The 24,933-nt window shown below is 36.1% G+C and overlaps 1 protein-coding gene across 2 annotated transcripts in view; it reads left to right on the forward strand.

The window, feature by feature from the left end:
• FGD4 (FYVE, RhoGEF and PH domain containing 4) overlaps positions 1–22,089 on the forward strand; it is a 55,503-nt gene extending 33,414 nt beyond the window's left edge. For both annotated transcript variants that reach the window (XM_013947445.2, XM_013947447.2), the window contains exons 5-17: positions 1,055–1,144; positions 3,291–3,436; positions 8,215–8,371; positions 9,520–9,658; positions 10,635–10,693; positions 11,339–11,485; positions 13,081–13,253; positions 16,056–16,086; positions 16,264–16,359; positions 16,759–16,884; positions 18,772–18,912; positions 20,690–20,830; positions 21,020–22,089. In XM_013947445.2, coding sequence (XP_013802899.2) covers positions 1,055–1,144; positions 3,291–3,436; positions 8,215–8,371; positions 9,520–9,658; positions 10,635–10,693; positions 11,339–11,485; positions 13,081–13,253; positions 16,056–16,086; positions 16,264–16,359; positions 16,759–16,884; positions 18,772–18,912; positions 20,690–20,830; positions 21,020–21,277 — 1,704 coding nt within the window. In that variant the 3' untranslated portion in view covers positions 21,278–22,089. The remainder of the gene's footprint in view (positions 1–1,054; positions 1,145–3,290; positions 3,437–8,214; positions 8,372–9,519; positions 9,659–10,634; positions 10,694–11,338; positions 11,486–13,080; positions 13,254–16,055; positions 16,087–16,263; positions 16,360–16,758; positions 16,885–18,771; positions 18,913–20,689; positions 20,831–21,019) is intronic.
• The last annotated feature ends 2,844 nt before the right edge of the window (positions 22,090–24,933 follow it).

Genomic DNA, 24,933 nt, shown 5'->3' on the forward strand with positions numbered 1-24,933 from the left:
TAGAGCGGAGGCTAACATTGAAGATCAGGATCGAAACGTGTTTGAATGTGGAGTACTTAGTGAATACTGAAAGGAGAAAAAAGCCACTGAAGTCCTTTAAATGAAAGCTCTGTACTTGAGCATTCTGCAAACAATCTTTATAAATGTACTCGCAAATGTTTGTCTTAGTCTTGTGGAAAATGGTACGTGGATTGTAATCAGAAATAACTTTTTAAAGCGCTCTGTTTTTTAATGAAGGATATCTGCGGTTTGTCTAGAAAATTATCAACTTCCTATATGCTCAATCATAAGATTGCCATTTACTCAGGAAAGGCTCAGATGTCTTTAAATGTGAATGTTTTTCAGTGCTAGCAGTAAATCTGAAAGGAAATCTTGTAATGGAAGTGTCATTTTGTTGAATTTGACATTTGGGAAAATGAGGCATTTGCCAAATGTTTTAACCTTTTAGAATAGAGTGCTTTCATTTTTCTGTTTTGAAGTGACTTCTCAAAGCAACTCATAATTTCATATTCTAACATATATTTGATATAAATCTGAAATTCAAATAACCATTTTCAGTTTCAGGACAACTAAAAAATATATTTTGTGGAATGAAAGACTTTGATGTGAAAACTTCCCTTAAGAAAGACAAGTAACTTGTGTAAAGGCCTAGTGAAAGAGTAATCTAATTGCGGTCAACAAATTATCATCAATGAGTATACTCATGAACATAAAATGTTTTGTACAGGATTTTTCAATAATTCCATTATGCAAAGAACAGTCAGTTCAAATAACTTTCAAAATGGAGGTTTTGAATTCCTGTGCAAACTGCAAAATTTTAAATGTTTTAGGCTGAGTTTTGCTCTGCAATGTTGCTGATTCTTGCCCACCTTCTGAATTGTTGATTAAATTACTGAAAAGTTAATATTTTAAGAAATAGAGTGAATATTGCTAAATGTGAAACTTGGACTTCAGTTATTTTTGGAATATAAGGTAAACATGTGTCTCTTCAACTTTTTTTTTAGTGTTAAATTATGTTTCCTCCAGTATTCTAAGAGATCTTATTTTTCTCCAGGAGACAGATGAACAGAAACGTCACAAAATTGCCAATGAACTTCTGCATACAGAAAAAGCCTATGTTAGCCGACTTGACCTCCTAGATCGGGTAAATTTTCCTTGAATTTGTTTTTATTTTCTTACCTCAAGTTGAAGTTGAACAGCTATGCTTGTATGTGTGGATATAAATTACGTAGAAGGGGTGGTGTGGTTTGAGCATTCTGCTGGCACTGCCAGCCACTTGTTTGCAGTTGCCACATAAATTTGCCTTTTTTTTTTTAAATTTAGGAACACTAAATTTTAAAAAGTATATTAGAATTGTATGGGTAGTAAAAGAGTATCATTTGTGAGCGTGTTCATGTGTAGACTTTACCATGAACAATAGTAGTGCAAGCTTTATACCAGTGGTCCTTCCAACAAAGGGGATGGATAATGTTATGCTCACTCATTTCTTGACTTGACAAGGAAGGTATCATATTTTATAATATTGAAATCACCTGCCCACTAGGAATTCACTAAATCTTTCACATTTGAGCCACCTGCACAGCATTTTTTCATTATTGTCAAAGAACCTGGCAGGTACCCATTGGAAACTGCATATGCCCTATTTTCCCACTGTACATTTGGACTAAATCCTATTAAAGTGAGCAGAAATTACTCTTCCTGCAAGGAAAGGGTTGAATTCTGGTGCTCTGAAGAATCAAACTGCTATTTCTTAAGTGTGAAGCAGTCTGTAGTTCTTGAATATCCTTTCAAGTCTTCTTCGATACCTATATCCATTTTACTTAGATACCTAGGATACATTGCCTTACTCCATGACAGTTTTCTCAGGCATCACTGTTTATTTAAATTTCTCATGTGTAATGCATAAAGTATGTACACAGAAGTTGAGAAAGAAATAAAAAGTCTCAGCCAATTTATTAATTGTTCAGACTGCTTGGGGATCTCAGTAATGGTCTTTATGAAAGTGGATTTACCAGGCTGACCCACATTGGGATGGATATGTGTATTTTAAAAGACCAAGTATTGCAAACAAGAGCTTTGCTTTAGAGACATAAAAAGATATCAATTATGATGGAAAATGTTTACTTCATTTATAGGTTTTTCTAATAGGCAACATGGAAGTATTTTCCTTGATTCAATCGTAAGTGCATTAGTGTATGCCTGTTTTTCAAATATTAGCTGGACAGAGTACTGAGAAATTAGTTTCAAGCACAGCTACTCAGTTGCTGATAATGAGAGGAAAGCAGAAGATTGGGAATGGACTGTTATGTTTCTAAACTGGGTTAAAAAGCTATGTAACCTTTCTAGTTTTCAAAGTAATTTGTCAAAATTAACTAATAATCCTCTCAGAGCCACAGCAAAGGAAACATGTCTTAAAGTATATGTGAAGGTGGTGACTTTTTTCTTCTAAAAGGTCTATACTGTCTCACCTGGGATTATCAAAGCACCTGACTTCAGTTTCTTTTTTTTCTTTTTTTCCCAAACCCTTATCCAAGCTTCTGACTGCTTTTCAAGGGAGATGCAGTCTATTGCCCATTAAAACATGGGAGAGGGAGAGGGAGGGGGCTATAGCTCCCCATTAGCACTGTTTTATGTGACATGCATATTGACAGCTGCACAGGTCTCCAGTCATTGTGTAGTTGCATCTACTCTGGGTATAGTTCATTGATTGAGAAATACACACACACACACACACACAGAAACAAATATATATGTGTGTTTTGAAAGAGAGTACAGAAATACTAAAGAGCCCAATCAGACCTGGAACACTTTGGGGTTTTGAATGTTGTATGGGGACTGGTCATAGACTTCAGTTTTAAAAGGATAGGGAGGTGCAGCATACAAGCAGAGTAGTCAGGCTAATGGTGATCAGACATCAGGCTAATTGAGGAGAAAGCAAGAATGGAAAATGAGATTGGGACACCATAAAAACTGTGATCTAGCTGTTGAAACAGACAGCATGCCTGGAGTCAAACCAAAATGGTACTGCTTTAGTTTGGCCTCCCTTAGTCTGCTCATCCTGTAACACTTTTCTGTCTCAAAAAGAAAAAAAAAAGTAAGTTGGGTGCGAGAGGAGGAGAGGCAGTCTTTTGCTTCAGGTTATGGGAAGATGATAAATAATTTGTCATTATCTGCTTTTACTATTGGTGTATTAATTATGTCCCAGTTGGAGTAGGAGGGAAGGACGGGTCTTAATCCACTGATGAAAGATAGTAGGCTGATAGGTTTGGGGTTCTTTTTCTGTATTGCAGGTATTCTATTCCAGACTCCTAGAAGAAGCTAACAGAGGCTCATTTCCAGCTGAAGTGGTTAACAAAATCTTTTCTAATATCTCATCAATAAATGCCTTCCACAGTAAATTCTTACTTCCAGAACTTGAGAAAAGAATGCAAGAATGGTAAGAGGTGATTTACTGGTTAATATACTAATGAAACAGTGTCTGTAGAAATTCTGTTACAGGGTTGAGGTAGGGAAGGTACCTTCATAATTAAGCACTCTAGTCCCAGGAAGTACTGCGGGTAGAAGAACATCTGCTCTTCTGCCATTTATCAGGATCTGATTCAGTAGAGGACTTATGTCATTTGCTTAAAATAAAGGACATCTATTTCACCGAAGCCAATGAGATTACTCATGATTAAATGCCTTGCTGAATTAGGGGCTTGAATTAAAATTATGTGTTACCTGATGATTTTTTTGGACAGAATACAAAAATTGAGATAAATAGCATGTATGTGTTAGTTTGTCTCACACTCATAGGACATAACTTTTGCCATTACTGCTTTCACATCTGTGATAAAGTGGGATTCATTTTAGTTTTTCTGTGTTTTAGTTTTATCAGTTTGAAATTAAAATCCAGACCAGGTATATGTTTTGGTCATTATTTCCTGTAGCTTTTCTTGATAAGACCTCCATTTGGGTCAAGAAAGATAGTTTAGGTACAAATATGCTGTGTAATGATCATGTATTATCGCAGTATCTTTATTCTTCCTTGGTGTGCATGATTACAAATATCTTTGGGCTGTGAAAAGTATGGAATATTTAAATATAATCATATGGTTTTGATTTCTCTTATGTAATTGTCAAATACCTTACTTTAAAAAAAAAGAAAAAAAAGAGTGTGTTTTTTTTAGTAAGGTATTTCCTTTTCTCAAATGAGATAGGGAAGTGGCAATAGTTTGGTTTTTTTTCTGTTTTTTTTGTTCTGTTTGTTTCTTTGTTTTGACAATCCAGATTCTGTAAAATGATTTCCCAGTGGTATTTAAAATAGAAGAATGGATGTCATGTGCAAAAACAGGGTATCCCCAAATCTTCTATAATGCAAAAAAGTAAATAAAACCTAAGCAGCATGAAATATAGCAAAGCTTAAACCTTAAGCTTACATTCCTTGCACCATGACAGTGCAAGGTCCATTCATCCTCTTGTATTAATTTATTTTTAAAAACGATGGTAAATATCAAACTAAGCATTAAAATAGAGTGCATATTCATGAGAAGTGGAATATGACTTGTTAAAACGATGCTTAAAAGCTGCTTGAACTACATTATGTCAGTGCTTTATATATATGAACTGAAATTTATAGTATGCACTCACAGAAGACAGGTTGCACTATCTTGTCTATTTGCAAAATGCACACAGTGATGACGTGTAAAATTACATAGTTTTAGAGGCTGAAGAGTGCCTCTTTAGATGAGCTTTGACTGTTGGTGCAAAGCTAATGGATTGCATCCTAAGGATATAACTTTTCCCACACTGCTTGGAAGTAACCTCTCTGCTTTATCTGAGACAGCTTGTTAAATGTCCTTAAAAGAGTGTGCTTTTGGGAGGAGTTGGACGAAAGGGTGCAGAGGAGGGGAACAATTCCTGATTAGGCTGAAGGAAGGAACACAGGGATAATGCCACCACTCCACCCCCAGTCTCTGAATGTCTGGCACAACAGCCTCTGCCAGAGTTCACTTTCCTCACCAGTTCCCTTAATTAGAGACAGAAACTACTTGAATATGTTCTGTTGGTAGTTCTATACACTTTTTCTGTTATTTTTTTTAGGTAAAAATTGCTGGATAAAGCTTTCTCTAACACTTTCCCTGAGTTGTGGTTGGTTTTCAACAACAGATTTTGAAACTGAGAAAGGAGGTCAGAGGCAATTGCCCTCGTTTTGCCTTGTTTCATTGTGGTTGGAATAGCCTGAACTGGAGCTTTCACATCTAGCATCTTTTGTCCGTTGTCTCCTGGTATAGATGGTGCTTAGTAAGTTCGACTCATAATACCGTTGTCACACATGGGTTTGTTTGAGCTGAGCTAGTGGCGTATGCTGGCACTCTCAACTGCCCCTTGTTCTTTAAACATTCAGTAAAATCTGTGGTAAATGTCTTGATAGATATTGGTAAACAATAAGCCTTTTTTAGAAGAAAAGGCAGTGGGAACCTAAACTTACCAGGTGGAAATGAAATTCTGGCTGATAGTTGCATCTTGAATAAGTTGAGCAACAGCTGGAGCTGAATATCTCTTGTACAACGTACGGCTTGAAAACAGTAGAGAAAACCTCACTGCGGTATTTTTCCCAAGGAAAGCAGAGCATAACAGACAGCCCAAATCAATCAAAATGTCCGTCTAGCTCAGTCTTTTGTATCCAAGGATTATCAATACCAGCTGCCTGGGGAAGAATATAAGAACAAAGAGTCATAGCCTCTGTGTGCGCGTGTGTGTGTGTGTGTGTGTGTGTGTGTGTGTGAACAAATTGCTCTATTTCACTCTGAACACAAAGTTTTAGAATCCATAGTGTCTTGTAGCAGTTTCAGAGCTGACCTACTCCTTATGTTTCCTTTTGTTTTGAGTCTACAACTTAAAATTTTGTTTGATGCCTGCAGGCTCCTATATTGGAAGAGGGATCGAACAGTTTTTCTGTAGTCACCTTTTCTGTGCCATGATTTCGTAGACCTTTGCTTCAGCTGCTTTCTTGCTACCATGGCAGATTTAAATGAGATATTATACATCATGATTAGTAGCTCAGCTCTTTCATCCTTGAGGTTTTTGGAATGCTTTGGTGAATACTGCGTTCGTCTAGTAACATAGAAATAGGAAGTGGTTTTGTACACACAGAACAGTGTGAAGACCTGTTCCCTGAGCCATATAATGATGCTGTCTTTGTTGCCAGGTGACAGTGCAGCGCTGATTTGGGTCTATAGTAGTAGTTCTCTTTCCAGCCTTTCTAGCCAAGAAAATGATAACTGTCCTGGAGTGATGGCAATTAGTAACGTTTCATGTTTTGGTTCATGGTGCATACTGTTTGAATAAGAAATGGACTAGTTATCTGTAGTCATAAGTCCACCAAGGGAAGAGTTATCTGATAATCTCGAAAGACTCTGATTTCCCCTGTCCTTCATATTCTTCCAGAGCTCTTTGTGCTTTATGGACCTTGTCCTGCTTATCTGAAATGATAATGGATTTCTGTTTTTCCAGCCTCAGAGTGTTTAGACACATAAAGGCCTTGCACTAAAGGTAGCTGTGAAAATTTAGTATCTCCATAAAGGGTAAAATTGCAGTGTTCTGTGTAAATCAGCTGCCATGTAAATCAGCTGCCATGGTTATCCAAGCAGTAGGCACAGCAAACTGTTCCTGCTTCCTGGTTTATAAAACTTTTGACATTTGCTTGTAACATCTGTCTATTAATAGCCGTGAAACAGTTAAGCAGAAGTATTTATTTTTTATGCCAGTTTCTCTAGATACAAAGCAATGCTGCACTCTTCTCTACTTTAAGCTTTTTAATTGCAAAAACCTTGCGATGACTTAACTATGAAATTTATTTTAAAACTTTAGTATCTGTTTTTTTCCAGTGACCTTTAAAAAAAAATTCACACTTTCTTCAGTTCTGTTGGCATGATTTTTATTTTATTTTAAGTTCAAAAATATGCTGCTACATTGAAATAAAATGGCAACCCAGAGAAATAGCATTCAGTGAATAGAAATAATGGAGTTTTGTTTTAAACTGCTAGCTTGCTTTTGAATGTGTGTTTCCATGACCAGTCTGGTTTAGCCAATACCTGAACCTAATTCAGGGTGGTGAACCTTGGTGATTGCAGAGGCACCTTCCCATCCTGCCCGCTCCCCTTGCCTCCTCGCCAGGCACAGCAGAGCTCACACCTCGGCCAGCTCTCACGTATGTACCACCAGCCCCCCTTGGGCAGCTGGATGGGGGCCAGCCTTTCGCAGTCCTGGGACAAAACACTCGGCTCTTTGGGCAATACTCGCTGTTCAAATAGCTTTCCCTTCTTCCCACCTTTTCTCCTGGAGAAGTAGTGTATTGGAGTGGACTGCTGAAGTAAATGCTTCACTTTTCCTTCAATGATTTTAAAAAAAACCCTAAAACGCTGTATATAAGGTATATACGTGGTGTATATGGTATGTTAAACTACAGTTAGGTCACTACCACAACATTGATCTTAGACTTTCAGAAATTCAACAATACAGAGTTTCAGAATATGTTCTTGAATATGAAATGTGAACCATGTATTTCACACTGCATTTCTAGGAGATGCATATGTACTGTTCTTGCTTTCTTTCTGGGCATCAAGAGGTGCAGCTCCTCCACGTATCCTCCCCCCTCCATCAGTTAGTTTGTCTTTTCTATTCTGTTTTATTGGAAGATGCTATCAATAATTGGGAAGGCTGGGGGGAAGTTAGCACAAAAGGCTGGAATCCAAGGGATTCTTACTACTTAATAGGTTTTCTCAAATAATAATTGTAAAAGGCTTTAAATACCTGTACTTATGTAAGGCATGGAAGGGAAGCTCTTTATAGTATGGATTTAGACCTCAAACAAAATCACAAGTTAGGTATTTATAGGGTGGAGTATGGTCAAAAGAAGATAATGTAGTTTAAGGAACTGTAAATGAAATAAATGAGGGTGTGTTTTGTAAATAAAGCCTTTCATGTTTTTCATTATAGATCACCTTTCTTTAGTGCTCTACATGACCTGTAAGCATTATAGATCATCAAAGAGGATACAAACAATCTTTCCATGGTTATTTCGTTCAGTTTTATTCATTATGCTAGAACTCTATAGGAGGTGATCCCAAACAGAAAAGATTCTCTATTAAACAAAGCTCTCAAGTGTTTTATAACCTTGTGTGACTTTTTTCTTTCCTGTTTGCTCTGAGATTCCGCCCTCTTACTTTGCAGGACTACCACCCCCAGAATTGGAGATATTCTGCAAAAGTTAGCTCCTTTCCTCAAGATGTACGGCGAGTATGTGAAGAATTTTGATAATGCAATGGAACTGGTGAAAATGTGGACCGAACGGTCACCTCTATTCAAGTTCATTATTCAAGACATTCAGGTAATGGGGAGAGTGATGTCATGCTCCAAGTAATATGAGCATATGTAAAAATGTATATGTTTGTGGGGGGAACAAAAGGATTGAAGAGAAAATTAAATATCAAGTCTCTTAGAATTAAGGGTTGTTTTTGTCCACTTCATATTCTGTATTCTGTTTCTTCTCCTTCTCCCTGCATATGTGCACAAATACACATGCAAATCCAGGCTTTCCATTGCAACCTAGAGGACCAAAGTATAAAGGTTGAAACAGGAGATTGAAAAATATTACATTTGTCATAGATATCAAAAGTAAACACCGTTTCAGGGGAAAAAAATATATATCAGTGCAGAACTATAGATCCTTGCACTGAATCTGTAGATACTGTATTGGCTTACAGCAGTGCAGTTATCCAGAAAACTAAGCTTTGGAAGTAAGTATACAATCCTAAATGCTGAGCCACAAAAGATGAAGCTTAACAGTTGTGGCAATGCAGCATTCTTTTCAAAAGTGCTTTTTATTCCCTCTAGTGCTCCCTGCAGGTTTCTCTGGGAATTGGCAGATATATATCTTCTGACTGCAGACTTAGCAGCTAGAAAAGGAATAAGATATTTCTGCTTAAATTTTACTGCACTATAGGTTATTGTGATTCTAAGTGAAGGATGCTGGCTATATGTATTTTAATGGAATCCGTCTAAGGATGTGGAAGTGAATATGCATCTTAAAATACTTCTTGGGAGGTTTACATTACGAATAAAATTGAAAGAAAGCATTCCCTCATCAGAGTGATAAAATATACCCTATAGCCCCTTGAAAAATGACTTTCTGCTAACACATGATCATGAGCTGCTCCTACTAATTCAGTTGTTAGTTCTCTTGCTTTCTGAGTTATTACAAAGCTAAGTTCAAATACTTTGGGAAGGTTTTTTTGGTGGGACTTCTATTTATGAATTCTACTAGTTACTTAAAGAATTTTTTTACAAGAACTTTTAGGAAAGAATTTCTAATTATTTGGTTTGGTAAAGTAGTTTTCTGTTTTCTTTCAGAAGGGCTATAATACATGTTTTAAAATACATTATTTATGCTTTATAAATCACAATTTTTATTTTATTGTATCCTGGGAAAATAATATTTTTTGCCTACTACATTTAAATATGTTTACAATTTCTTAGAAAGAAAAAGTGTGTGGAAATTTGACATTGCAACATCACATGCTTGAACCAGTACAACGCATTCCACGCTATGAGATGCTTTTAAAGGACTACCTAAGGAAATTGCCTCAGGATTCCCTAGACTGGAAAGATGCTGAAAGTAAATATTTTCTAGAATTTAAAATAGCCATAATAAGATATTAGTAAGAGGATACTGTAAATTAAAGCTGTTTTCAGGAAATATAAGGTGAAGAAGCAAAGCCATTGTGAAAGGTAGGATAGAATTTCTTCAGTGGGGTTGTAGGATTAAAAAAAAAAATCCCTTTGGATAATGGATGAAGTTAGTATAAAAACTGCCTTTAGTATTTTCCCTTTGGAGTATGTAAGTTTGCTTTAGTTTTGAAATTGCACGGGGGTTTGGATTATTTTGTTTGCTTTGGGTAAAATTGGTTTTTCTCTCTTTTCTTGGCATTCTGTTTTGCTTTATGCACATATGAAATGTATGTCTTTTTGTTTGAAATGGAGTATAGTGTGATTTTCTTTACAGGGGACTCTTATTAAAAAAAAAAAAAGTAGAGCTAGGCTCAGTATTGTATTTTTAAGCTCCGGTAGGGGAAAAAAAAACAGCCTATTTTTTAAATGTTTTCTTCTCTACATTTACACAAGGCCAGTTAACAATTATCTCCACACATCATTCAGAATTACTTGCCAGATAATTTTTGGAAATAATTCGTTGATGAAAGTCATTTCCTAAGTATTTGTAATATGAGCTGTTTTGACAAAAAACATAGTTTGACATTCTGGACTACTTTCTGAAAAGAGGGGAGAGAACCATGACTGTTCACATCACAAAAATGTGGTTCTAAGTATTGAAGCTCACTTTAAAGTAATCTGCAATAATTCCCTTCTGATCTTTCCAGATTATTATTTCAGTTTGGTAGCTAACTCTCTTGCACTTTATACTTTATCTTGGTTACTTTTGATTGATAATTTAAGAAATGTATTGAGTGTATAATTTACATAAAAATTACAAACAACATTTTGTAGAATGATCCAATTGTCTATGTAATACATAAATACGTAAAAATGTGCAGGGTTTTGTTTTTCATGGTTTTTTTTCTTTGTCTTCCATCTAGAATCCCTGGAAATTATATCCACTGCAGCAAGTCACTCTAATAGTGCAATAAGAAAAATGGTAAACAATTCTTGTTTCCCTGTTCGTTTTTAATATTGTGTTTGAGTATTTAGCAAAGCTAGGAAATTCTGTCAGTTGAATTTTGCCAGGAGTGGGAACGGCAGATCTTCCCTGAAATCGCAAAAATTGTTTTCCTGGGTCCAAATGATTGCTGCTACTTACTGTATTTTTACAGCTCCTGGGAATGATGGACAAAATTTGGCATTGCACCTAACTCTCTCAAGTGGAAACCGGGCAAGCTAAGTTCCTTTCCTGGCTTAAATGAGCTGACAACATATAGGACTCTTGACCTAGTTGCATCTGTTTCTGTAAATGGAAAGATAATGTTCATAAAGAGTAGTTAATGTTTCTCTACTGGCATGATTGGTGTTTCATTAAGTATGTGAGATATTTTGGACAAGAAATAATGCGAGCTGTATGTATAAATGCATTTTTAAAAATTATCATGGAGATAACATTTCTAAAAGTATTTGTTAACATATCAACTAGGTCAATCAATCTGCATGGCTGACTGTATATACCGAGTATATATATGTTCTTCAAAGCTAACACTCTCCAGACTTACACAAGGTCCAGACATTTCATTTGAACATGGGTAAAGATTTCTATGTTATTAAGTTTTCTAACTGTATTTTCACTGAAAAGGAGAATCTAAAGAAATTGTTAGAGATCTATGAGATGCTGGGAGAAGAGGAAGACATTGTCAACCCTTCAAACGAGCTGATAAAAGAAGGACAGATCCTTAAACTCGCTGCTCGCAATACATCTGCTCAAGAACGGTATCTTTTCTTAGTAAGTATGGTGGCCTGTATTTGCAGGAGTGGCTTTATATTTTTCTAGACTTCAAAGAACTACCTAAGAGAGAGGGGATGTCCTCTTCTGGTTGATGTCAATGAGCAGCCTTTCCACTGATGATACTAGAGCTCGAGCAAACCCTCTGCTGCTTGTAGGAAGTCTTCCAAACACTGCTTAGAACAGAATACATGGTTTTAAATACACAGGCCCAGTGTCCAGCAACTCACATTTAAATAATTGGCTGCTGGCTTTAAATGCTGATCTGGAGCATGAGAACTGGGCCTTTCCCATGAAACTGAAGTGTAAAAGCTTAGGATTTTAGTCTTGATAGATTGTGTGTGTTGGGGTCCAAGTGAGCTTCGTGGCCCTGTGAGAACTCGGTATTATGGTAATTCATCCTCTTTTCAGATACCCATGTCTTGTCTTAGAACTAGCAGACTACAGCAGTGCCTTGATTTTTTTGGGGGGGTATTTTTTTTTAGTTTTTATTTCCAGCTCCCTTACAAAAGGCTTGATATAGTTCATTGCTTCCCATACATTAAAAACTGCTAGTATCAAGTTTTGATTTTTGCTCATGGGCCTTCAGCATTGCATATCTTCTAGTTAATACAGGCCTGTTGAGTTCTTTACTAGTAATGAGTCGTGGAGCCAGAATTTGTGCTTATCTGTGCTTCAAATAAAAGAAGAAATGATTGAATAGTCAGACTTTGAATGGGGCTAGACGGCTGATTAAAATGCCATGCACTTTATATGAAAGGTGACAAGTTCAAGTGTGCTGTATCTCTGATACAGACTAGACAACAGGCTAGACAGTGTTTCTGTGAAATACAATTTAAATTAAGTGAGTTTCTCTTTTTAATAGTTAATTGTGAGATAACGTGTTAACCTCTGTAGAGGTGTTTTTATAACTGCTTCCAGGCTGAGGCTATAGGCATTTAGACATTATTTAAAAATCTAATTTTAATAAAGGAATATATCTTTGTCCTGCCTGTGTATTTTTTCCTCTAATCCTGAGGGTTCAATAAAAATAAAACATAAGATAGGTGTTTGAGGGTTTTTTTTTTGAATAAATATCTTGAAGATAATCCCCTCAAATAATAGTAGTTACAATTTCTACAAAACCAAGTGCTTTTGATGCAGGATAAATATCAATGTATACACTGCACAAAAGGGTTTTTATTCTGCAGTTCGGAATAGGTTCTACAGAACTGAGACATGAGAATTCTTTTAACAAGAGATTTACAGTGTTATAAAATATCCAATCTGTTATCAACTCTAATATCAAAATATCTACTAAAATATCAACTATAGAGTTGATAATAAATGTTATGAAGACTGCTGTATATATAGAACAACTATCCTTATATGCTTTGAGACTGACCTTTAATTTTATTTCTAAAACCCAGGAACAAATAAGAAAAATAAGTTGTCCTGAATTTGAGCTTTGGTTTTCTTGTCTATCAACTGAACAGAACAGAACCTGCTTTCTCACCTGCTGACTTTAGCTTTGTGATATTGTCCAGCTCAGTAGAAACTGTGGCTGTATCTGTGTTTTTGTTAATGCAAAGCCATATGCTTTTTTTTCCCCCCAGTTTAACAACATGTTGCTCTACTGCGTCCCCAAATTCAGCTTGGTAGGATCAAAATTCTCGGTTCGAACCAGAGTTGGCATAGATGGTATGAAGATTGTAGAGACTCATAATGAAGAATATCCACACACTTTTCAAGTGTCTGGAAAAGAGCGAACACTGGAGTTGCAGGCCAGGTAAGGGAAGTCTATTATCTAGTTCTTGGAGGATTAAATATATACAAACACAAGATTGGACTGACAGATTTGGAGAAGGATAGAATGGGTTTCATCTTAATATCAATGCTTTGAAAATAGCCTAGGCTGCTATTTTCAAAGGATAAATTATCACTGCTTATTTATTTCTTTATTAATGAGTTAGCAGCACAGAATCTCTTGGACTATAAGATACACCTACAATGTGTAGGGTGTTGCTTTGCAGAAATACCTAAGATGGCTGCGAATGGAGCTGGCTGGAGAACTGCAAGCAGTGTAGCTAGCTGCTGCCAAGGCAGTCTGGCCAAGTTAATCAAGTGCTCTGGGAAACTGAGCGTGTTAGTCTGGGCAGTGCTGCTGCCTCTGGTACCTGAGCTACCTCGGTACCAATGGCTCTGTTCACCTGAGGGCACTTCCACCCAAAAAACCTCTCCTCCCACTCCAGTGGAGATAAGTCCACAGAACGTAGCTGTCTACAGTGGCAGAAGGGCACGGGCTTTCCTCTGTTCCTCAGGCCTCCTTCCAGTCTGCTTTTTTTTTTTCCCCTGGTCCCAGGTATCCCCCTCACCTTGGAAGGAAGTTCTTCTTTTAGTTCTTGGATCCTTTCTCCAGTTGCACTCTTCTGAATGGTATTTTTCTGCTGTCCTTATTAGTCCTTTTATCCTCTTGCTGCTGGGTTATCTTCCTGTTGCTTCTTTGAGGGTTGTCTAGATTCAACTTTTCCTGTCAAGACCAGCCCACTTCAAATAAAAGTAGGGTGCGTTTTTATCTCCACCTCTCCTGCTGGAGCTGCTTAAAGACCCTGTTCTTAGCAATTAAGCTTTCATTGCAGAGAGGCAAGGATTAAATAAGCACAAGGATGTCTCTGGTGGATGCAGTTCTGTGGTGAAAGCATGTATTCAGGGATAAGCAAGGGCTTGCAAGCTATTTTTCTTTATGGAAAAAATTACAATATTTAATGAGAGCAGCAGAAATGTAACAGCATATAGAAATTTAGCTACACTATGACTGAATTTGAAATTATATATAATAATAAATACATACTTTGGAAAATGACAGAAAAAGCTTTCCATTAAGGTCTGCAAAACTTTTGGACACATTTTTGGCTATCAGTCATATCTACTAGAAATTGCTGTATGATGTTTTGCAAAGTATTTGGCGAGCTGTTTTGCCACACATCCATTTCAATGGTGAAAGACGGCATCTTGCTGTACCATTTGTAAAGTACTTTGTAACTGGAGGAAAACATCACAAAAAAACAAGTTTATTTTGTAAACTTTCCAGAATTATCAGTACTTTAAAGGGTATTGCATTGGTTCATTTAGGTGTGAGAAGAACATGTTTTCAGATTTTGTTTTATGAACTTTTTTGAATGCATTAAGTCTGTTCAAAATTTTGAAGGAGTAAGTACCAAGCTAAATCTTACTCAATTAGAATAGAATAATCCTGGTTAATGCATGAGTATTTAATGCAACCTATACCTTAATGGTCTTAATTCATGAGCTTGTATTAACTTTGTTGTAATGTTTAGTTTCTCCTTGGGGTTTTCTTTACTGGGATACTTCTATTTATTTATTTTTCAGAATATCTTTTGAGAGCATTTTCAGCTAGTGGTTTTAAATAGCTGGTAGATAACTCCTTTAAGAGATTGCTGATTTTGTATGACGTTTAACAGCTCAGCTGTTTTTCCTGTAAGTTGGTAGGGAGAAGTACTTCACAAGCTTTTTCTGCCTCGTATACAGATGGTAGATGGGAAGGGGAAACACAGGTATTTAGGATTATAGTTTTATTACAAGTTGCTATAATAATGCAAAACAACATTTGAGAAGATGTTTTTATTGAAGTATTGTAAGAGCTTGCTTTCACATCCTCCTTAGCAATCCGTAGAGAAATAAAATTTTGCATGTCAGATTTTTTTCACGTCATTGAAAGTGTCTCCCTGTTTGAATAGAGCAGCAGATATACTGTGGTGCTAGTTCTCATATTCCTGATTTAAAGTTCACAGATAAACTGTGTGTGTTACCAGCACTGGCTGGCAGAGTGAAATAGTACTGTTACTTGTGGTATAAGGTGCTTTCCTAAAGATTTGAATGTTGAAGTCCTAGTGATACGTTCTAAATATAAATCTGTCATACAAATCAGAATAGAAGATGCTTGCCCTCTCATCTCTGTCTTATCTGTAAATACCTCGTGTACTTATTGATAAGTCATCCATATCTGCTCTAATGCATAAAAGGGAAAATCTTGCTGTTTGGTTTATAATAAATACTAAAGCAGAGTTTTCCTTGTTTTAATTGGATACTCTTCTTGCCACAGTAGACAAATTTAAACAGCTAAAAACATCAATAAGGAAATAATTTCTGTTGGGGAGGGAGGAAGATTTAAGAGATGCACAGAAGAAATGGGTGTCAGTATGTGAATGTAATATTTTACGAAATGAGGGAAGAAGAAAGCGCCTGCATCTAAATTATGAGGCGTCCTCCTTTTCTTTCTCTCCTATGTTCAAAAAATGTCTGACAGTGAAAATATTATTACTACTTTTAAGTGCATTTGCATTTATCTTTCAACTTGAATTCAGTGCTTAGTGACTGCAGACTTGTGAAATCTGAAGTCATGCTTTTAATTTATTTATTTTTATTTCTGTTAGACAGTTAATGAGCACTATTGTTTTACTTTGTGTACATGAGAATTGCTTCAGAACCTTGGCTTTTGCAGCAAGTTGTTGATAGTGAGATAATGTTTCCTGAACTAGCTTTGGACTAATTTGTCAAATGTTTCTTTTAGTTCTGAACAAGATAAGGAAGAATGGATAAAGGTAAATTTATCTACATTCTTAACTCTGTTTTTTAAATGCATTTTCACTGAAGCAATCAAAAAGTAATATTCATATTTTCTGGCTCTAGCTTCCCTCTGTTAATCACTAAATGGTCAGAATGTAGACAGTCTGTTGTAAATGTAGTATGTTTGAGGAATTTCTCCATTGTTTCCCTAGGCGCTTCAGAACACTATAGAAGCTTTTCAGCAGAGGAATGAAACCTTCAGAAATGCTATTGCTAAAGAATATGAAGATATGCCTGCTGAAGTTTCTGTAAGTTGTTATCGTACCATTGTAACCTTCTTAGTACCCATTTTGTTCTTGTATAACTGGAAGTAGTATATTGCAAAAGTTTGGTGGAAACTTCTTTTTCAAGGTCATCCTTCTCATAGCAGAGGAACTGCAAAGTAGTCATCTTGTTAGTAACTATTTTTCGTCATAATGCCAAATCTTATAAACAGGCCTCTTTTTCCTGAAATGCATAATAGAGTACCCTTTCAGTTGTGTGTAATGATTTTTGACTGGGTTCTTTGTTATTTCTTGCATAGATTTCAAAATGCATCTTGAGCTGTGTTTTGCCATTTCCTTTCCAGAGGAAGAGAATAATTATTTTCTCTATTAAAAGTACTGCACAACTGTCTCTTTTTCTTGTCCTCCCCCTCCTCCCCTCAGAACGCTGAGCTTGGGAAGAGAGCACCAAGGTGGATACGTGACAACGAAGTAACCATGTGCATGAAATGCAAAGAGCCCTTCAATGCACTGACAAGGAGAAGGCACCACTGTCGAGCATGCGGACATGTAAGTGCAAAACCCCAGCTGCTGTAGCTTGTGAGCAGGCCCTGGAGGGGTCTAAGCACGTAGTTGCCTTCTGGTGGCTGCTTGTTAGGCTGCAGTTTGTTGCTGAGCTTATGGCTGAAAGTAGGAGCTGTGTATAGCAAACCACAATGGGGTCCTCTTGTCTGGTTTGGCTGGCAAAACCTATGGTAAATTGGGAAGTCATCTGCAGCAGAAGAAGATGCATATTTGTGTAAAGAGTCCCAAACACCTGGACAGACTACACAGTTTCCAGACTGGCCTCACTGATCTGCACAGTTGCAAAACCATGTCAAACTAGCATAAGCCAGCGTTATCCCTGACAGCACTGGCTGCTCCCTGCTCCCATTCGATCACCCCCTCTCCTTTTTGCATGAACCATGAAGCCCTGTGGTTCATCCTTTTTTGTTGGATTAACCTGGATCTGTTCCCAGCTGGGCTCAGTGTATAGCTGTGTCAACATATGTGAAGCATCAGGGAAAAGGCAGGCTGGGATGGGGAGAGAGCGTGACTGTTGCTTTCAGCATGTGATGGTACAGTAATGTATGCCACTTTTAAGTGACCATGAAATAGTGATCTGACTTCAGAGTTTTCAGAAGTTAATGGCAATAGAGCCATATATACACTGTGCTTCCTTTTCTTGCCACCGAGCAGCTATGCCTTTCTCCAGTAGATGGTAGTGCGGCCCAGCTTTAACTTTTGTCTCACTGGTTACCTGGTATGATTTCTTTCTTATGAAATGTGATATATGGTATGAAGGCTTATATCCTTACAGCATTCACAACTCTGCTTCTGTGCTTTGCAGAACACTAGAGACTTTTTCAGAAGCTCTGAATTATTGCTAATTCAGCTGTCATATGTTTTTTTCCCCAGATTTTTCTGTCTTTAAACTCCTCCATGATTCTTAAGATCATACCTTTCCCTTTTTTTCCTTCTGGCAATTTGGAATCCTAACTACTTCCCTCTATTGTGTTCTATCACATCTCCTTCCATTTTAATTTTAAAATGCTGCTTCATGGAATTAATTTGGGTCAGTGGTGGTGTCTTTCCAGAAGTTAATAATTGGAGATACTTAATTTGTATTCTCTAGAGATACTGTTTGAAGGTAGTGATCTAAATTAGTACTACAAATCCCTGGTCCACAATAAAATTTTGTATAGGTGTTCAAGTGGTTCCAGTCCACTTGTCTACCTTTCTTCCTTGAAATAGCTATGCTTATGTTTTTCATGCAGGACATCTCTTTCACCTGAAAGAATGTTCCTGTGGAAAAATAATTCTAATGGAAGAACTTTCTCAGACCTTCTAGCTTTTCAGCTTTCTTATTTATTTTGTGAAAAGAAAAATCAACAGTGTGACACTGACTTAATTATTCTGTGTACTAATCAACAGGTTCTGAAACTGTGAATTTAGTTTTTATTAGCAGGTTAAAAAGTTGGCCATTTCTGATGGAATTAGAATTTTATCTTTCAATTGTACATTTCTGGGATTATGTAGGAAACAAAAAGGTAAGTGTACCTTTCGACGCTGCCATTTAGAAAAACTGGAAGATTTTCTTCCTGCCTCCTGGCATATACTATGTTCTAATTCTATTACTAACTTTAACCTACAGGCATAATTGAAAGCCTAATGTGATTTGTGTAAGGTATAAAATTTCCACCAGTTTAAATAGTAAAAAACACTTCTAGTTAAGAAACAGTGGCACAAATTTGAGAAAATCATGATTTTCATTTAAGTCACTATGGACATTAATAGTGTCATAAAGCAGTTATCTTTCTTGGTCTGTATAATTAAAGAATATGTTATTAATAAATACAAAAAAAATTTTAATTAAATTCTATTTTATAAATTTCCTTAACTTTTTTTGTTTCTAAGGTGGTTTGCTGGAAATGTTCTGACTATAAGGCTCATCTCGAATATGATGGCAATAAATTGAACAAAGTCTGTAAGGACTGCTATCATGTTATAATAGGTTGTACAGACAGTGAAGAAAAGAAGAAGAAAGGCATCTTGGAGGTATGTCATTTTAAAAATACCGAATGTGCATTGTTGCAGATAGTCTTGGCTCATCAGTAGATGAAAAATGGTAGGATTTTTGAGGGACTTTTTTTCTGTTTTAGAAATAAATGGGAATGATAAATGGACCAAGGTCAGCCCATCCAATGGATTCTGTTTTTCACCATTCATCTTTCATAATACTACTTTATTTCTTAAAACTTTTTTTTGTGTAGGGATTATGAGCCTTAGAACTTGTTTGCTTTTTTCCAATTACATTAGCTAATGTGATAAAATATTACTTTCTTATAAATCCTGGGTTTTTTTCCTTCTGTGCTTAAGCCATCATAGCAACAAAAACCACTGCTACTATGATCAATTATTCTTGAAAACATATACTAAACTTAAAGAACTGGGGATTGGAGAGAGGGGTTTGGGAGGTAATTTCGCTATCTAGAGTCTGAGTAGGATACTGTTTTGATCAGTGTATACAACTGTACCCCTTTAAGTCACCAAGTTACTCTTAGCTTTTAACACCTAAAAACTTGAGGGACCAATATGACCTTAGATACCCATGTTTCTCTTATGATCGGGGAGGGGGGAAATAGGCATCTTTAAATTGCAATCAACCTTGACTTTTCTTAAATCTCCCTTTTTAGGGCCCTTTTAAATACCTGATTTAGAGTAGAGAAATTTTACCCTAAATCTGTGAACACGTACACATATGTTTATCTTGGGGGTGCAGTAAAGATGGATTGACCCTTGAGGTGAATACTGACAGAAAAAGATGGAAAAAATAAGATACAGATTGTAATTCCTTATACAATTCATAATCCATATTGGCTTGATTCCATCAAATATTACAAAAGTGTAAGTTTAAAAAAATGATACCAAGAATCCCCATATGAAACATTTGCTTCTCTGAAACATGAGCTTTCCTTCAAGCTTTTGACAAAAGCTTGACATGTTAGATGAGAAAGAGTAAAGAGCACGGGATTCAATCAGCATATCTTGGAGCCAAAAAGCCCTTTCTTGGCATGGTGATTTTATTAAGGTAGCTGAAGGAGCAACAGAGCCTCTTAGAAACATCCAGCCACGTGACGGATCTCATGACAACACAGTGGTTGGCTATCCTGTGGCAGCATCCAGCCAACACCACTACTGGAAAAAAAAGTTCATGCCAAGGAAATGTGAACACAGAATCGTCTTGTGTTCTTTCTGTTCTTCTCAGGATCACTATTTAACCTGAGTAGCATGGCATTCTGTCTTCTGATTTTAAGCAATTCACCTAATCTTTTCTCTAGAATTAGTGATTGCGTTCTTATGTTATCCTTAGAAATGTGTTCGCATTTTATTCTGTCATAATATTTTGACTGGTGAAATAGAGTAGTTGTCATGTTGGATAGTTAGTAGCACTTGAATGCCTAACATCAGGTTACCTTAGAAATAAGACATTGTTATAGATGCTAAGCTATAGAGAATGGCTGACCATCTGTGGTGGCAGAATGACATCTAGAGTGATCTAGAAGCATATAATCCAAAAATACCAGTGTAAGAAGGAGCAGATTGCACATGTGTTAAGACCATATGTATGTGACTGTATGTATGTAATATATAAATATTCTCCATAAATCCAGTCCTTCATCATCTTAATTGGGTATTTGCCCAAGCTCTTATGAAGATGTTAACCAAGATTTGATAAGAGTGGTGTTGTATTTCAGCTTTGCTGTTTTGTGCATTTTTAGTGTTTATTTAAGAAAAGCTTATTTTCTTTTTTATGCTTTATACTGTCTCCTAGATTGAATCTGCTGAAGTCTCTGGAAATAGTGTCATATGTAGCTTTCTTCAATATATGGAAAAATCAAAGCCCTGGCAGAAAGCATGGTGTGTTATACCTAAACAGGAAGCTCTTGTGCTGTACATGTATGGTGCTCCACAGGTATGTGAAGAGGAAAATGAAAAGATTTTGATAATTACTTGTCATTGACACCTGAGGAAGAGAAGTCAAATAGCTTGGGAATGGAGGAAAAGACCAAAAGTTTTTATGAACCTATACGGTAAACCAAAGGCAGCAGGCAGATTAGTGGGTTGTTCTTTTTTTTAATCGGGAACTATTCCTTCTTTTTAGGATGTTAGAGCTCTGGCTACTATTCCACTTCTGGGCTATACAGTAGATGACACTCCAAGAAGTGCTGACCTCCCACACAGCTTCAAACTGACCCAGTCTAAATCTGTACATAGCTTTGCTGCGGACAATGAGGAACTAAAACAGAAATGGCTAAAAGTTATCCATTTAGCTGTCAAAGGTGAGACACCAGAATGTCAAAATGAACTGCAAGTGAATTTAGAAGAGCAGCCTGAATCTTCTAAAAAATCTGAATGCTGAAGCTAAAGAGCACATGGTATTTTAAAAGATTTCAGTTGAATTTGTGGTTAACCCTCTTTGTGTTAACCTTCTTTGCTCAATCAAAAAAAAAGAAACTACCATACACATCTTAGCACTTTATGTTTGGGAAAAATTCTGGTCTTTTTAGGGATCTTTTTCTTATATTTATGTTCTGTCAATAAAGGTGATGTACAGGTCCATTTCAGAGACTTTTTAAAAAATGTGAATGCTATTAAAAATACCTTCTAACCTTAGGATACTACTTGTTTGTCGTGATGCAAATTTTTTTGAAAATTCCAATTGCTATTTGATTAAAGTTTGCTACTTTCATGAAGAATGCAAATATTGATGCTTCCTACTTACATGTTAGGACTTGCAACAGGATAAAAAATATACCTCCACATTGCCAAAATAGATCTGTAGTTAAATACGCAGGGACAGTTTGGTTTAATGTATGTAGTTTATAGATCTAATTCTGCAGAGCTGTACATATGTTGTATTCATTTGTTTCTTTTTTTAATTAAAGTATTGCAAACTGCTTTTACAGATGTATTGGCTTTTAAAGTTTCAGTTGATCAAGAACACAATCTAATGATTTTCAATCTAGAATATCTAAAATATGAGAAAACAATATATAATATATGTACAGTATTAAAAATGTACAATACTTGATTTTTGCTTTGATTTCACAATACTGGGTTCCTATTAGTAAATAACTTATTTAAAAAGCATGTTTTCTATTTGAAATTAAACAGAGTCCTAAACTAACAAATACTGTTCAGTGATTTGTTTTAATAGCAGACACATAATGATCTTGATATTTTTATGCATTACAAAAATAGCAGTAACTTAAGTGGCATGCAATGGGCAAGTAAGTTCCAGTTGTGTTTAAAAGAGTAGTTGCTTTTCTTCAGTGTCCTATCACTGTTACCTTTTAAGAGTGCAGTAGTCCATTACTAAAAAGCAGTATGTGGTTTGAGAAAGTGAACAAATTCTAGTAATCTTCTGGGTTCATATATTTTTGCTATTACAGTTATTGGAACATTTTGAACTTTCAAAAATATTTTAACTTTTGCAGAAGGCTAGATATTGCAGTACTTATTTATGACAATAATTTTCAAGGGTTATTGTTGTAATGTGGAGCCTGCTTTATATGAATTCTAGTATGAAGTCTGAGCCTGCAAATCTCAAGTTGCATTAATAGACCTTATTTGCATTCCACTTCTGGGAATAAAGACTTGTGGGCCTTATGGTAGTAAGTCCATTGTGAACTTCCATTCCTATTAGGCTTTTTATATGTAGAGGCAAATGACTTCCCCAGTTGAGAATTTTCACTGTAACATCCTTGGATGAAATACAATAAATACAGAGGTAGTGATTGACTATCATATAGATAATTGAAATTGTTTCCATCTTTTCTTTTCTCACTCCTCAAAGGAAGGAAAATATTTAACTTCTACAATCAACTTTTCATGAGAATATTCAGCAATCTTACTTCTCAAATATAACTGCTGGTTTTAGAACACCTCAAGCTAAACAGCTCAGGTAAAGTCCAGTTTTGTAAGTAACGCTAGCGCAGACTTAGACTGGACCCTTTTTATAATGAGTTTTCAAAACAAAGTATTCAGTAAACTCCCACTTTATTCTTTTTGTGACACTTGAAAAGTTATTCATTTTATTTAGCAGTCACCTCCTTTTTTGGGGGTTGTGCATACCTGAGTGCAAAGAGTCTACAATTCTCTCCTACAGATTCCATGCAACTTAATGTTAGTGGGCTGGGTTTTGCTCTCACTCACACAAATCCAAAATCTACCATGGCCTTTAGACTTCAAAGCTTTACACTAGCATTGGTAATAAAAGAACATGGCTTTGTAGAGTAGGAACTCCACAATTGACATTGTGAGTGTCAGTTCTGAATTTTTCCCTGGGTGTTCCATGTGTCTAGATTATTCTGCATGTAACCCAGCTTGGTATTACGTTAATGTTATCCGATGCGCAAGCGCTTCTGTAATTCTCTGAATATAAGTTACTTCTACAGCAAGCTATATTTACCTTTAGTTATAGGCAGCTCGAGCCCTTTTTGAATCATGCTGGTGGGTACAAACAAATCTTCATCTGGGTCTCCCCAGCTGTTATAACGTGTCAAGTATACACCTTGGTTAGGGATGGGGGAACGTTCAGGTAAGCAAGAATATTATGTCTATGGCTGTATTATTTTTCCATGGCCATCTCCTGAAAATGGGTATCTTCTAAAAGAGCCTCAAATACACTTGTGGGCTCTTCAGGGCCTTCTTCTACATCCTAATGTATTATAACTTTGCTTCTCACATTCAACTTGTTCAATGTAAGAGGATAAGTTGCCTTAAGAAAGACCCTAAATAAGAGGGATTGAGCTATATTCAAAATAATGTGATGATATGATTGCAATCATGTAGCACATTATGTTTTCTAAGCTCCTGCCAACTTCCTTCTAAGCCAAGTAGGAAGACCTATTCCAGCTAAATGATTAGGGAAAACTAAGAAACAGCAACTTTTGGGCTGCCTTATTACTATAGTGGTATTGAGCAGAATCTGAGGCTCCTTGATTGGTTTCAGCATCTCTCAAGTGAAGCATGTAGGTGGGCATAAACAGTTTGGGATAAAGCTAGCGTTAGTTGTTGTTTATTTGGACATTAGACTCATCTTTGCTTTGAGCTGTTAAAGTTTATATAGTGGGATATTTTATTTACCCTACTGAGACTTATTTCATGTTCTCATAATTAACTGCATGCTCAGAATTGTTCTCCTCTGAGTCCGAAAATAACAATACTCAAATGTATGGTTCTGTGTGTATTGTGTAGGAAAAGTGTGTACCACCAATTTTAAAAGAAATACAGAAGATGGAGGAGTTGCTTCTAGATTTAACCACTCCTCTAAATGTTTTACTCCATTTTCCACAGACTAACCCACATACAGCATCCAAAACTTTTTCTTTAATTTTAAATTTTAAATTATGACTGCAAAGGGACAAGTTCAAAGTAATAACTGCTATGGCATAATTATCATTACTAAAGCAGCCAAGTGGTGGATTAAAATCATAATTCTAACATGGTATGCGTTGTTCCCATTTCAGCTGTTATACTCTAAAGAAAGCATTAATTTTGCTAGCATAAAGCTGGGTGTGTAGGGAATAAACTATAACTGAGCATTCATTCACAATATATGAACATGCGTGAATGGCTCTGCTGCATTACTTAAGCTTTGTGATTCCTGTGTTCAAGAAATGCTTGTTTCTCACTTTAAAAAATGATCACTCTCTTTTGTGCAATTTAAAGCTGATCAAACTTAATTTTGTGCATGTTTGTCCATGTTCAAACAGGACAATGGCTTAATTTTGTCATGACATTTATTTGAAACATACTAATATGTATTTCAATATGACTTAATATTTTTAACCTTATAGTAGAAAAATAGTGTATCATGACATAAGCATGTCTGTACCATTCTTCCAAATCTTCTAAAAATTGTTTTCTCATATCAGGTACTCCTATTTTACTGAGGAACTGCTGTAAAATCTCTAGCATCTAGTAGTTTCAGACACCTTTCTTTGAGTAGTTCTGTTCACTCCAAAAGATATTTCATTTTTGGTGTGCAAAATAAATACTGAGAACAGAAAA

This window comes from Apteryx mantelli, chromosome 1 (assembly GCF_036417845.1).
Source record: "Apteryx mantelli isolate bAptMan1 chromosome 1, bAptMan1.hap1, whole genome shotgun sequence".
NCBI classification, from domain to species: domain Eukaryota; kingdom Metazoa; phylum Chordata; class Aves; order Apterygiformes; family Apterygidae; genus Apteryx; species Apteryx mantelli.